We start from the raw sequence: 15,683 nt of genomic DNA, 5'->3' as shown, positions 1-15,683 counted from the left end.
TAACTCTGTATATTATCTGCCTCAGATATAGACCCAAGTATTTTTCCAATGGTTCCCTGCCTTTGTTTGTTTTTAAGTGGTAAATGGTATTTAGAGACCTTACTATAGGCACCATGGAGACAAAAGGTGACTATGTTTTTAGTGCTGCTAGATCTTTTCTGTGAGCAGTTAGAAAACACATTAAAAAAATAAACTAATAATAACAAATTCAAATTTAACATCTTAAAATAAGCACTTAACCTCTTTGCAACTATACTTGCATTTTTTCTTATGCTGAAAACTTTGTCTTTTCTTTGTTTTATCCTACAATATGTTATTTTCCAAGTGATAATGCCAACGTTATTATCATCAATGATTATTCAATGCTATGTACATTTTCTTTGAGACTCATTTTTTCTGGAATAGAAATGTGGAGTAAAAATGTGTTTTAGAATTACTTGCAGTAATTCTTTTCTCAGTATAGTTATGCCACCAACTTGATATTCATTTGAACTTATTTTGGTTTGTTTTCACTGTTAGTAGATTTTTATTTAATAATTTTGTTTTTAATTATGTATGTAACATTTACATTAATCCAAAGTCAAAACTATCAAACAAGATATATTCAACAAAGTCTAGCTTACATCTTCGTCTCCCTTCTTCCTCTCTTCTCTTCCATAAGTAATCATTTGTATTAGTGTTTATGGTTAGTCTACATTTTCTTAAAGGCATTATCTTGTATTTTTAACACTTCTATGTAGGCAAGAGAGATGATGCTTACGTACATCATAAAGTAGCAGCGTCCTGTTCAAACCCCAGGAATCCAAATCCTGGGCTCCTTCCTCTGCCCCATACTGCCCTCTACAGGTGCGTCGGGAAATTTCAAGGAGAGGCAGCTGTCTGTTCTTCCTCAGGTTATGTCCAAATTAAGCAGACTCTCGGTGCTTCAGTGATACTACCTTCTATTCCAGAATTTTGTAAAATACATATGGGAACTATTTTGGGACTCCAGGCAGTGCTTGGTGTCTAGGCAAAAATGTGTGAATAAGGAAGCTCTCATGTTTGTTGGGAAAACAAATTATCCCTAAACGCTGTGATTTTCTGCTAACACCAGCTACGATGATGTGGAATAGAGGTACCATTAAAATTCACGAAATGTCCCACAAGTTTAAAATGGCTGTAGGTTTAAATATTTTTTTCTATCTAATTCAGTGTAATTTTAAATTTTATTGACAACTAGGCAGAAAATAGAAACGACAACTTTCCTAAAGAAAATTCCTAACTGGGCGAATGCACAAGTAAGACAGAGTTAAAATCCTACGGTGTAGGGTATTGTTTATTCCTAAAGGGTTTCTTCCAAGTCCTCTCTGCTCCTACTCCCGTCGGGTCACCTGGCTGGCTGGGGAGACCTTGAGGCAGCAGGAGCAGAGATGGCACCAGTCTACACAGACATGTTCTAGCATGAGGTCATCAGACCCTCCCCAGCCTCTTCCCTGCTTCACTCTATTCCCTGAGACACCTAGAGGCAAAAGAAGTTTTGTTCTCGTTTTGGTTTTGTTTGTTTGTTTTGTTTTCTGAGAAAGGGGCGTGAAGCAGGATGAGAAGGGAGCCCTAAAGTCAGATTGTGACTTTCCCAGCATCAAATTTCTGCTTAGCAAAGATCCAAGGGAGCTTTCCCAGAACTTTTGGATTTTTGTCTGTTTGTTCAAAAGCAGAGCATGTCAATGTCATAGGTAGTTCACATGGATACATTAGAATTCAGTTACTTGAAAAACAAACAAATGATACGGGAGCTAAAAAGAAATTATTTAGACAGTTAGTGAGAATAAGAGAGTCATTGGTAAGGCTTCCCTTTTTAACAAAAAGCAGTCCCCAAATGATTTTTTTTCTAGCAAAGATTAGCCTGTAAAACTCAGCTGCAGACATAAATAAGCAAGCTGGGAGCTTACATAGGTAGATGCAGGCATGATGATAGAAAAAAAAAGGTCAACCGGGGGCCAGGCATGTTCAACATAGAAGATCCCTCATCTCTTTTCTTTGTCACTATGTGGGCAGTAAAAAGGCAGGCAACGTGGTCCAGCCAGGTGGAGACCCCATCTGCATAATAAAATAATTGGGTGGGATGGCCCACTTCTTCACACTCTATGCAAACAGCACACCTGGTTCAACCGATCTCTCAGGTCCTATGTTAATCAGACACTGCCTCCTCCAGCTTGTCTATAAAACACTGTGCATTTCACCAGGAAATCTGAAGACCCACTTGGGCCACCCCCCGCCACATTCTTCTCTCTGCAGGAGAGCTATTTTCTTTACTCTTTCTTTCACCTATTAAACCTCCACTCTTAAACTCACTTCTTGGGTGTTTGCCTCCTTGATTTCCCTGGCATGAAAGAATTAACCTCCGGTATTTACCCTAGACTATGAGGACACTTCACAAAGAAGCAAATGAACAACAAAAACACCAGTAACAACAGTGAAAGTGGTAAAATGCCAGTAGGAGGTGGTAAAAGTATTGCTGCACGTGGGTGAGACCAGAAAAATCAACTTTGAGGTTAGGGCAGGCAGGGCAGCCTTAATTTGTTCTCAGCAGAGCAGGCGCCTCCAGGCGGAGCTGCCAGGGGTTTGGGGAGCCCACAAGTCCTCCTCGCACGTTTGGGGCAGCACCCAGAGAGACTGCGCACCTGAGCGACAGCCCTCGGCCTCTTTTTTCTGGGTAAAATGTTGTCCTTTTCACGCACATCAGTGATCAGGAGAGGCAGTCACTGACTTGAGGTGACCAGGAAAGAGCAGGGACAACCTTTCTGAAAAAAAAAAAAAAAAAAAAAAGTTTTAAAATCAGAGACATGTCCAGGGCTGAAGCTTGAAGCCCTTTCTTTCTCTGTGCTAGATAACATCAGGATCCCTGATTGTTAGGAAATCTCATCCTTCTGAATTGCTTTCTTTCAAAAATAAAATTATTTTCTGATAATTACGGTAATGTACATTCTCTAAATTTTTGAAAGCCTTGAAACAGGTGTGTGTGTACACACAAAGGAGATACACTTTACGTTCTGTAAATGCTGCTTTTTCACATCACATGATGACAGTTTGTTCACTTTTAAAAGTGGCTGTAATGACTGAACAGTATTTTACCCATTTTAGGAATGCACAATGCTTTTATTAACCCTTGTCTTTGTGTTGAGTATTGAGGCAATTCTACTTCATTGCTCTGCTAAAGAATGACACGCTTTTTTCCCTGACTTTTATTTTAGGTTTAGGGAGTACATGTGCAGGTTTGTTTCACGGGTAAATTGCATTTTGCCAGGGTTGGGTGTATGAATGGTCCCATCCCCAGATAGTGAGCATATCTGATAGTTTTTCACCCTGGGTCCTCCATCTAGTTGTCCCAATGTCTACTGTTTTCATCTTTGTGAAGAATAACACACATTTTTAAAGAAAAATACTGTATTTCTGATGATTTGACTAGAGGCATTGTCTTAGAATTAGTTAGACTCCATCAAGTTGAATGAGTTCTTTTTAAGGTTTTTGGACGCACTGGCGGATGGGTCACTACCGCTGCTTTTCATGCATTTACTTGTTACACCTCAATGCCAAGAAGCTGGTAATCACAAAATGAGCTGATTCAACAGGTGAGAATTTTATTTTTGTTGTTTAGTAAAGAACTTGAACGTGTTTTTATGATTACGGATCATTTACAGTTCTTTTCTAAATTGCTTTTGTCCTTTCCAATTCTTCAAAATTTGGAGAATAATTAGCTATTTCTTAAGATGTTAGGACCTTTACTTATGTATTGTATGGGGATTATGCAGCACGGATAATAAGAATTAATATTAATGTTGAATGCACGCTATAAATGCATTTACCTTGTTTTCCGCTTCCTTTCAAAACTTTGTTAGAATGATTTTTCCCCCTGGAGCTGCAAATTCCACAGTCAACTGGTGCAGCTCCCCACTGATTTGGAAGCTACCCCAGGAAGGAGCTGAGGAACACCGGCTGGAGATGGCTGCTAGATGGCTCTGGTCACTTTCGGTGTCTCCGAAGGGTGCCCTTGAGGCTGGCGCATGTGGTTGCAGTGGCATTGTGGCTCTGTCCTTTCTTTATCTTCATCTACACTCCCGATTTTTATTACGATTTTTGACCCAGGTCTGCCTTTTTTTCTCTTGCATGCTGTGCCGCTGAGCAGCCCCTACTCTGTGCTTTGGGGTCAGTGTGGGTCCACTTGGGTGGCTTGGGGCTCACCAAGCCCACCCATGCTGCTCTGGTCCTATTGGAGCAAGCAGCTCAGTGTCCTAAGTGCAAGTGAGAGTTGGGGTGGGCAATGCAGGGTCTGTACAGACATACGGTGGCGAAGAGAAAGAAACATCATTCAAGGCAAGCCTCAGGCTGCTTTCTAGAGGAGGAACAGGTAAATGAGCTGACAATGACAGGTGAGGCAGTGGGAGCTGATCCCAACCTGGGTGATGAGGATGGGGAAAGAAGGTGTGGAGCACCTGCGAGAAAGAGGAGGCGTTGACATCTGTGTCCAGCCGGATGGATAGACGTTCCCCAGGTCAAGGGGCAGTTTCACGCCGGGCACATGCAGCCAGACGCAGGAGCGGTGCCTGCCTCCCTCTTCCACCTCGCTCTTCTGTTCCCCGCCGTGTTCTTGATACGGTTCTCTTTTCTGTTTATGAAACATGCTGAGGCTGTTTTCATTTATTGAAGTCTCATTGAACGATTTTACTCTTATTTTTTAATTTTTGTGGGTACATAGTAAGTACATATATTTGTGGGATACATGAGATATTTTGATACAGGCATGCAACACATAATAATCACATCATGAAAAATGGGGGAATCCATCACCTCAAGCATTTATCCTTTGTGTTACAAACCATCTATACTCCTTCAGTTAGTTAAAAATGTACAATTAGATTATTATTGACTATAGTGACCCTGTTGTGCTATCAATAGGAAGTCATATTCATTCTTTCTGACCATTTTTTTTTGTACCCATTAACCTCACCTCACCTTCCATCCCCCCACTACCCTTCCCAGCCACTAGTATCTACTCTCTGTCTCCAGGAGTTCAATTGTTTTGACGTTTAGATCCTACAAATAAGTGGGAACATACAAGGTTGTCTTTCTGTTTCACTCAACATAGTGATTTCCAGTTCCATCCACGTTATTGCAAGTGACAAGATCTCATTCTTTTTTATGGCTGAGCAGTATTTCAGTGTGTATATGCGCCACATTTTATTTTTTCATTCATCTGTTGATGAACACAGGTTGTTTCCAAATTCTGGCTATTGTGAACAGTGCTACAACAAACATCGGAATGCAGATATCTCTTCAGTATACTGATTTTCTTTTTTTGGGGTATATACCCAGCAGTGGGATTGCTGCATCATATAGTAGCTCTGTTTTCAGTTTTATGAGGAACTTGCAAACTGTTCTCCATAGTGGTTGTGCTAACTTAAATTCCCATGAAGAGTGTACGAGGATTCCCTCTTCTCTACGTCTTTGTCAGCATTTGTTATTGCCTACCTTTTGGATATAAGTCTCATTGTAGGTTTTTGATGAGTGATTTGACTTGAGCTTCTGGAAGCATTATCTATCATTACGGCCAACAGGAAAGTCAAGCTACTGGCTTTATCTAAGAAGTGATGAGAAGGACCCCAGCAAGACTATGGACCCTGGGGACCAAGAGGACGGAGCAGATGTTTGATCCTGGAGGCTGACTCACTGACTCCTTAGGGCTTGCAGGTTGGCTGAATGTGAGGGATGGGGAACCCTGCAGACAAGCAGAATGAAGTTTCTTGGGGCCATTTAGGTCCCTTCACAGAATACCCTAGGTCTCAGCTTCCACAGTGGAGGACAGGAAGTTGGTGGGCACGTTAGACTGGGACAGTCTAACACCCTTTGTTTCTTCCAGTATTGCTCTTCAGCAAGCCTCAGGGCCACCACCAGCAGCAGCCTCCAAACCCGTATTGTGGAGTAGGTTGGTCACTACATAAAAGTATCTGGCCTATGGGTAAAGTGGGGACTGAAATCCAGCTTGAATGTTGCTGGCCCACCTGTGTGTAAGCACAAGTCTGTGTCCACTCTTAATTCATTCAAAGGTGCCACATGGATTAGATGAAGGAGTGGTCCTGGCAGCAGCTGGAACCTGAGGGGGTACATATATAGAAATGGAACACTATGATGTCTCTTAGATTTTTTAGTTTTATTTTAGGAGTATCCTGGCTTAGGTTTAGCTTATGATTTCCGCTTTACTCTCATTTCAATACTTTACCATCAGTGGGAAATACCAATGGATGAAACCGGGGAGAATTTCATGACTTGGTCATTCCAATCAGTACTATAGGAACAGGTACTGCCGGACCTCAGATTTACCCCCTTGGATTGCATTTTGGACATTCCACATCAGCAATCAAGGGTGAGTCAACAAACAGAATTCTTCTCCCTTTGCTCACAACTCACCTTTCCTTCTCCATTCTGTCCCTGCCATGGCTGTGACAGTCACATTCCATGGCAAGCAGCTGAGTCATTCTTAAGGAAAATGGGAAGTGGTAGCCAGAAAGTGACACATACCTTCAACATGCCTAAGTTTCTTACACGGATTTGAATCTTCCCCTCATATTAAGTAGTATTTTGAGATATTTATACCTCTCTAGTCTCCTGAGAAAGCTCTGGTTGGATCCAGTGTGTAAAAGGATGTTGGACTCAAATTTTCTTCTTGTATCAGGGTGTTAGCTGGAGTTGAAAGATAAAAATAATAAATGCCTCTCATCCCTTTATACTAAAGTTACCCTAGGGTAAGCTGCTGAAAATCTCTGCAAGACTTGTTAAGAAACTCTATGTCTCTGATCCAGCTATATATTTGGAATGCTGAATTTTGATAAGAATTTTTTAGATAGGTGAGTTATTGTCCTAGAAGACAGTACTATGGTTTTGCCCTTATCTTGTGTAGGCAGGGAGCTGGTTCCTCTCCCACAACAGATATCAATGGAAAGGGGAGGATTCATGATGTGAAATTGTAGATGTTAGAGGTCTCTTCAAGAAAGGAAGACAGCAACTGAAGTTCTGCTGTAGTAGTAGATTTGGTGGTCTAACCACTGAGACTATTGTTTAATCCAGAAAAAGAATCAAAGAGATAGAATAGGATATTGAGACAACAGCAGATACCATCTGGGAAGGAAGACCAGCTTGCCGTCTTGCTACAGCCCAGAGCCCTCCTAAAAATGGAACCCTTATAGGCCTATAATACTTCCTATGACTCTCACCACCTAAGCATTCTGTCTGCCACTGCCTAAGAGTTTGACCTAGGGACCAGCCCAGCCCTTCCCATCACAGCCAGCATCTGAACTCTGGTCTAACCTGACCCTAATCCAACCCCTTTAGGACTCATACACACTGTCCTGGGGGCCACATAGGATCCTGGGAACCGGGGAACTACCTACCCCATTACAACTCTGCTGGCAGCTGACTACTTCCCTCATGGCCTGAAGTTGGGCCGACCTAACCAACCCACACCACCACACACAACCAATACCCACTCACACAGCCCCAATGACGGAGCCCCTCCACTTACAAGAAGCAGCTGTATTGCCACATGATGTGTGGTGAGATCAGAGCATCTCTCAGAACATATGCAGGAAGAAGATGAGAGTGTGCTGAAGACCCATGATCTTCACAGACATGGGACACCTGAAACATCCTGGGAAGGTGCCCATTAACCCCACACTCTTCCTGCTGTCTCCATTCCAGACCCTCTTTCTCCTTCTCTCCTGATGGAAGCCTGAGCTTGTCTTCCTAGGTTTTCCAGCTCAGTTCCTGTCTCTAGTTAGACATCTATCTGATTTCATGGCAACAAGAGAAAGCTGATTCAGAAGAAGTCCATGGTCTGGTGAGCCCAGGACGGGAGCTCTTAGATTGTGAGGGGCAGCATGAGTGGGTTGCTGGGGCAGGTGACAGCACTAAGCACCCCAGCCCAGCTCCGGGACTTATCCACCTTCCAGGAAAACGGTGGCATGTTTGACCACAGAGAACCTAGTCCTCACTTGTGCATCCTCCACACAGCCCTACATGTGTTCTTAACAGAGGCTGCGCCCTGTGCTTTGTGGTGAAAGGTACAGTTCAATACAAGTCACCTGACCTATAAAAATTAACTGTCTAAGTGCACAGGCAAACAAGTAAATAGGGAGCCTAATTCCATGAGAAAATTGCTATAATGTAAGTCTGCAGGTCTTTGTCCATCTACTTTTTTCCAGAATGTTCCCTCAGGAAAACCAAACACCCAGATGTGGTGTTGTTGAGGTAGTGACTTGCTGTTGGGGTGGTGACTGAGCTAAGGACACTGGCCATTCAGTGTGAGCTGTGTGTAAAACAGAGGGAAGTGTAAAGTCAGGGGAGATGAGGGTCCCTGAAAGAGCCCCCTGGCAGGAGGGGAGAGGAGCCAAATGAGCCAACCCGATTGAAGGGCCAATGTAGAGAAGGAAAGTACAACAGGTGGGGTAACAAGAGTCAAAATTAACACATTATGAAAAGGCTTGACCTTCCATCAAAATCCAGGGAATGTGTACTCTTTATTTGAAGACCGTGAAAACACTGAGGGAGGAGTCATCCATCTGCTTGGACTCGAAATGAAGTTCTGCAAAGACGCATGATAATGGATGGGCCAGATGAAGATGACTGTGCTGTATGTGTTGCTGCTTATGAGGTAGATGGTAGTGCTGGGTGCATGTCATGTAATTCAACTGACACGATGGTGTCTATATTTTGGGTATGGAGAATTGATGCAAACTGAATGCTAGTTCCCTGTTAATTTCATTTTAATTTTAAATGAATTTGTCATTCAATTAATCTCTAATATTAAAATATATACACATTGCTAGATATTTTTCAAGATAAATCACAATCAAGATTATATCCAAACTTTATCCATATTAAAATTATAATTTTCAAAGAAAATTAAATTATGTTCATTGTCAGTGGGTGTAATTTTTTTTTTTTTTTTGAAGACAGAGTCTTGCTCTGTTGCCAGGTGCCAGGCTGGAGTGCAGTAGTGAGATCTCGGTTCACTGCAACCTCCACCTCCTGGGTTCAGGCAATTCTCCTGCCTCAGCCTCCTGAGTAGCTGGGACTACAGGCATACGCCACCATGCCCAGCTAATTTTTGTATTTTTAGTAGAGACGGGGTTTCACCATGTTGGCCAGGAAGGTCTTGATCTCTTGACCTCGTGATCTGCCCGCCTCGGCCTCCCAAAGTGCTGGGATTACAGGTGTGAGCCACCATGCCCGGCCAGGTATAGTTTTTCTCTTCTTATTCTGCCTAAGAGTTTGCCTCCTTAAGTACATAGTGATGCCCGTAGAAGCATAAATGCACTGGGCTGTAGGAAGGAGGGTGACTCTGAGTGTGGATGGGAAGAGTGGGTACAGATTTTGATATCCTCAGCAGCCTTTTCCTGCCTCCAGCACATGGTCCCTGACTCTGGCTAGGAGGTATATTTCAGAATCATCCCCAGAATTACTCCTGAGTGGTCATTTTACTCATATTGTTTAGGGTTTCTTCAGTAGACTCTGGCTGCAAAAAGGCACTTAAGAAAGATGGACCAAGTACTTTTACGTGGTACCCAGGCTGTGAAACTCAACATAGCTTTGTGGCCACTTTTGCTTCTTAGGAGTAAAATGTCTAGTCTTTGGGATACAACAATAGGGGATTAAGTTCTAAAGTTTCAAAACACCCCAGAACTGTAGTGGGGGGTCCCTCCTTCTGTCTCATGGAATGCAACAGATGTCCGTTTACGGGCCTCTCCACAGCCCCACCTCTGGTGCCTGGCTTGGGAGGCTCCATACTTGTCTTGGTGATGGTGCCCATCAACCTTTCTTCCTCTCCATGTGGAACTCCCACTTTTTGGCCCCTCCATTTGTTATCAAAGCAAGAGCTCCACAGGTTTGAGCCTGAGCTGGTGTCCTGTGATGACAGCGGCTTGGCTGGAAGACCACATCCCTGCCACTTGCCCAGAGCAGAGGTCAGCTCTCTGAGGATCATCTCAATCAGGAGTGCCACCCCTAGATCTCCAGCTTTCTAAGGTCCTGTGAGGTCTGGTGACAGGAGAACTGGGCCTGGCTGGATAAATCTGTATAATTTCATGACTCAGTAATGTTCATGGGAATGATGGGAACAGGCGGTACGGTGGCTCAGGTTTGGCTCTTTGAGGTGCATTTTAATCAGCCTGTATAAAAGACATGTAAATGACAATCAAAATAACAAAAAGATCTTCTTCACTCCCTGCAGAAGACAGCTTCTTTTCAGTTTAGCATCTTCCCATCCCCAAACCATTAGCATGACCATGGCCAGCAGCCGAGACAATCTGGGTTCTCAACAGTATCTTCGGTAGAGACACAGGTACCACAGGGAGATGTGAAGCCCTCGGTGTTGTGGTGGTTGGGAGTAAAAGGGGAATGGGAAGAGAGGCTTACGGATGGAGAGGATCCAGGACGCCCCAAGCTGTCCAGATACCTGTCCTCTAAGTTTTCTGTCGGCCTTTTTGTCCTTCCTTCGCTCATTCCTTCCCTTCTTCCTTCCTGCCTTTCTCCTTCCCTCCCTGCCCCCTCCCTCTTTATTCCTTCCCCTTCCCTTCCCCTTTCCCTGTCTTCTCCCCTATCCTGTCATTCCTTCTTTCTTTCTTTGGAATACGTTGAGCTAAACAGCTGTGATCTCTATTACTTGGCCCTCTTTATCTTCTAGGGCAGATGCTAAGAGTTTTCTTGTGAGGGAAGTCACTGGACTCTTGAAAGTTCTGTGACTCAACCTTCCTACAAGCCTGTCGTTTTGATTTTTCATTCATTCACTCATTCATTCATTCATTCATTTATCCATTTATTCAACTATTCAAATGAGATGTGTTGCACTGATACGGCACACCAGGCATTTTGCTATACATGGGAGAGTTAGAAATGAATAAGGTTTGTTCTCTGTTCTTGAGTAGCTCACAGTGCAGTGTGGCACAGACAAATAAGAAAATAAGAATGATCCCATGTGGCAAGTATACAGGAATACAGGGGTGTGGAATGTCCTTGGGCTCAAGGTCAGATCCTTTGGGTGTCAAACCCCTTTTCCTTGGAGTGACTCTGATGGAGAAAATGACAGATGTTGCCACATGCTGTCATTTGGGGATGAGAGGTGAGATGAGATCACTGGCCTTTGACAATATCATTTGTACAAGTAGCGGAAGCAGAGGTATAAATACTTGATCTGTCTGTGGGCAGCCAGCCTAGATGGTGATACTGACAGGGGCCAATAGAACCCATGTGTCCTCACCAGGAGGAAGAGACAATGCTGGAGATGAGGGGCACCCTGGGGGATCTAAGACAAAGTGGAGTGTAGGTCAATTGGCTTGTTCAGAACATTCATTTTGGCCTCAGACATTCCTGAGTTTGAATCCCGCTTCCCCAGATAGCAACTGGTATGGTGGTAGGGAGCTATAAAGTGATAGAGGCCCAATGGACCAAAGACGTGAGGGGCCAAATCAGAGAAAGAGACAGGAAGTCTATAGAGGCTGTGAGGACATAGTTTACAAATTAAAGTGCATCTGAGGGCCATTGCATCAGTATCTTAGTGACTGTGGTATCTAAGAGCTCCAGAGTAGTTTCAGGGAGGGAGGGATCCACCTTAGCTGGGCTGGAAAAGGGAAGTTAGCCTAGCTGTGAATAATACTTCATGGAGTGGGGATGATGAGGCCAGCAATGGGGAAGCTTGTGAACACTGAATGGACAGTTGACTGAACAGGATTTTGCAAACTGCAATTACATAAACTATGTAGTATTTTTACATTGCATTTGATGATCACATTAGAGATGCATTGCTTCTGAAACACCACATTTAAAAATGGGACAAATCTTTTAAATCAAAAATACTAATTAAAATGATCACAAAGTGCTATTGTCTTTTATAAACACTGATGAAAATTTTGTGTCTGATTATCCTGTTACAGGGAGGCTTATAAGTGATGAAATCTCCGTTAGAGGATGAAATAGGTAGTATTCACGGGATGAAAAGAGCACCTGTGAGAAGAGGTTTATTCATGGGGCTGTGGAGAGAGGGAGGGAAACGGGGAAGGGCATGAGGAGAGAGGCCTGCTTGTGCAATGACTTTGTCCCCTTGGTATTCACGATTTGTCCCCTCTTCTTTCCAGCTGTTGTCTTTTGATGTGGAAACTGGCAAATATTTAATGTCCTTTCTTTTTGTCACCACCAAAGTCCCTATCTCTGTGCCTCAATATTTTGCCTAGGCTGAGTGTCTTCTCTGTGTTTATTAAATAAACACCAGTGTCCACTCACCTCTAGAGGCTGAGAGGCCAACTGAGGAGAGGACCACTGTGTTTCACTCTGTGATGCATGCAAAATTGGGAACTGTCTCCTTTGGACCAGTTTTGAATGTGAATTCCCAAGAGAAGGAACTTTGTCTCTCTGATTCCCTGTTGTGTCCCTAGTGCCTACAGTTAAGCACATAATCAGTGCTCAATTAAAATGTGTCAAGTGAATAAATGGGTCCAGGGCTCAGGACTTGGTATTGCCCAGATGAGGTTTGGGGCATCTGTTTTTCTCCACTGCTGGAAACTCCCTTACTGGGCTCCATTTCTGAGAGATCGTTTTATACTTCTAGATTCCCAGGATCTCACTGGTTGGCCAGCAAGTTGTTTTATTTGTTGGCTCTGCTCTGTTTTCTCCCCACTCAGATTAGATTCAGCCATAGCCAGAACCCCTCACTCTTCAGTGTAGTGGAATGAGGTGCTCTGGGCCAGCAAGCTTGTTCTGCAGCCCCTGTCAGGTGGCAGGCTCTGATTCTCCAGTTATGTCCAGCCTGTGGCATGCTGCTTCCAGGTCTGCACAGAGATGCTGGGTCTGCATGTGAGTATTGCTCACATTCCCGGTGTGGAGCTTTGTAGGCAACATCAGGCACGGCACACTCTTCCCTGGGGTCCGGGCCTTTCACCCCTTTCACTGTTCCTGGCTGAGAGCTCTCCAGTGATTTCAAACCGAACTTAAACCAATGACCCAAATCTGTGCCTCCTGTTTCAATTTCAATTTCAATTTCAACAAAGGTTTTTGGTTTTTGTTTTTTTTGTTAATACCCTTTGATGTATTTCTGAATATGTGATATTAAACTTCTCTCCGGGCCTGGTGCGGTGGCTCACGCCTGTAATCCTAGCACTTTGGGAGGCCGAGGCGGGTGGATCCCAAGGTCAAGAGATTGAGACCATCCTGGTCAACATGGTGAAACCCCGTCTCTACTCAAAATACAAAAAATTAGCTGGGCATGGTGGAGCGTGCCTGTAATCCCAGCTACTCAGGAGGCTGAGGTAGGAGAATTGCCTGAACCCAGGAGGCGGAGGTTGCGGTGAGCCGAGATCGTGCCATTGCACTCCAGCCTGGGTAACAAGAGCGAAACTCCATCTCAAAAAAAAAAAAAAAAAAAAAAAAAAAAAAAGAATTAATTTACAGGATTTGCCAAAATCTTTTTTTAGTTCAATGAACTTATAAGATTTTCCACCTTTATTTTTAATGCACCCCCCACCTGCTCTACTTAGCCCTCATGTCGACTTCTCTTAATATTTGCAATTTGACTTTAGCTTAATGTGACACTTCTCTGGCTTTCTGGAAGTCAAAATGAGATGCTACTCTTGGTTCACATAAAAAAAAAAATCCTTCAACCCCAGGAGCATCTCAGTCTCACAATTTAGGCCAAGACATGTGACCCCATTGAGGTCGTAACTTCTATGTGCTGATGTCAAGGTCATATAGTTACAAAATTAACACATACTTACTTCTTTGGGTGTATCTATTAATAATTCCAGCAATACTACTCATTATCCGCCTTTTTCTTTTTCCTAAAATTCTCATTTTGCACATTCCAATCATCTCGTCGACTAAATTCCCAGCCACATCTCTGTTCCATCACCTCATCTATTTAAGCAACACCTTCAGCTTCTGTCTCTCTCTCTGGATTTTCGGTCACTGAGTTATACTTCTTCCCAGGCCTCCAGCTCCTTCCTCCATCTTTTCATTCTGCTTCTCCTCTGCCTAGTTTCTGTGTCTCTGCCTTTTGATTTCTTATTTCTTAGTTAGCACCCCAGAAACAGTCCAGCAGAACAAACTAGTGGTCTTCTTTCATACACTGGAAATTCCCCAGTAATATTAATGTCCTCTTGGATTTCACAGCAAAAGTCCATTTAGCACTGATGCCCTCTTTGAGCTCGAGGTTGAATTTCAGGGCCTCAAACCAACACAACCTGTATCGTTCTCTCCCCCTCACTACAACATAAAACTCTCCCCTTCCCTTCCATTAGTGCAGCGGGGTCAGATCCACTACGTTTTCCTGGTGCAGAGCTAAGGATTGGCTCCTCAGCTGGGTTGTACTGACCAAGGAGCTGAGGAGAGAGACAATGTAATGCCCAGTGAGATGCCAGTGGTAAAGAAGACAAGAAGCTTTATTTTTTGATGAAGTCAGACACAAGCACTGTCAATCATTGGCAGGTACAGGGATAGGGAAACATGTGACATCCTAGACATAAAATAGGAAGTGCCGTCAGGGGAGAGCTCAGGTCCTCCACAGGAAAACCCTTAGCTCAGCCTTGAAAGTCAGAAGACGGTATCTGGGAAAGCGTGCATCAGCATGGGGCAGCTCCTCGTCCCCTGGGATTCCTGTTTCCTCCAAAATCGCTTATCTCGGCCTCAGGATCTGGATCAGCAGCAGCCCCCAGAACTGTGGCCACAGCCGGAGCCCCCGCCTTGCTGACCACTGCCCCTGTCACAGGAGTTGGAGCGCTGGCGCCGGCATCGGTGGTGGCGCCTGTGGTGGCTCAAGCAGCAGCCGCCCTCGGAGCTGGAGCCACAGCCCCCGGAGATTGGGGCACAGCCAGAGGAAGCTGGAGGCAGACACTGTGCTGGGCTCTTTGGGGGACACTTGGGTGAGGGGCACTTGGGTGGGGGCTGGCACTGCTGCTGGTTCTGCTGGCAGGACATCTTGGCAGGAGTTGAGTCTTCCTGGACAAAACAAAGCCACGTGTTAGTTCAGAATCTACGGACCAAGGTCTCTAAGATCAGCTCCCGCTGAGGCCAGAGCTGCAGGCGTGTGAGGGAGGCTGATGTGGGTTCCCGGGACAGGCCAGATGCCTCTCACTCTGCTCTCCACGTGGGACAGATTGCTGTCAGTCTAAGTGGGCATCCATGTTTCCGTTTCTCCAAAGAACCCCTAGGAGATGCACCCTTTTGGGAAGAAGACTTCTGGAGAATGGATGTTACAAGAAATGTGCCAGTCTGAGTAGAAAGAGGATGGGAGGGAATCGTGAGCTCTGTGGCCTTTGCAATTCATGGAATTGCTGTCAGGTCCTACAGAGTCTTCCTCCTGGCCCCTGTCCCCCCGTGCTGCCCTCTCCCAGCCTTGTCTCTGGGTCTTTGTTTCAAACCTCTCTGTTTCCATCTCTTCTGCTATGGCCTTAGGTTTCTGTTCTAACATCCCAGATCCAGCCCTGCCCCCTGCTGGACACTTACCGGGTGCAGAGGAGGCCAGAGAAGGCTGTTCCCGAGGAGACTGCAGATGTGGAACCCAGGGCAGGAGTGCTTTTATCCTGTGCAGGGTGTGTGATGCACAGCCTGGGCGTGCTGCGACTTTCACAACTAGGGGAGGTGACAGCCAGGCACACCCTTGGGACTATCCA

At 44.6% G+C, this 15,683-nt stretch overlaps 1 protein-coding gene across 1 annotated transcript; it reads right to left on the bottom strand.

Moving 5' to 3' along the window:
* Positions 1-14,432: 14,432 nt before the first annotated feature.
* On the bottom strand, positions 14,433-15,564 carry LOC101030597 (late cornified envelope protein 3D). The gene is made up of 2 exons (XM_003941913.3): positions 15,517-15,564; positions 14,433-15,009 (listed from the first exon to the last, which is right to left on the bottom strand). The coding sequence occupies exon 2, from the start codon at positions 14,986-14,988 to the stop codon at positions 14,710-14,712; it is 279 nt and encodes a 92-aa protein (XP_003941962.1). The 5' UTR covers positions 14,989-15,009; positions 15,517-15,564; the 3' UTR covers positions 14,433-14,709.
* Positions 15,565-15,683: the final 119 nt, after the last annotated feature.

The sequence above is a fragment of the Saimiri boliviensis genome, chromosome 19, assembly GCF_048565385.1.
Source record: "Saimiri boliviensis isolate mSaiBol1 chromosome 19, mSaiBol1.pri, whole genome shotgun sequence".
NCBI classification, from domain to species: Eukaryota; Metazoa; Chordata; class Mammalia; order Primates; family Cebidae; genus Saimiri; species Saimiri boliviensis.
This window is presented reverse-complemented; position numbering and strand designations above follow the sequence as displayed.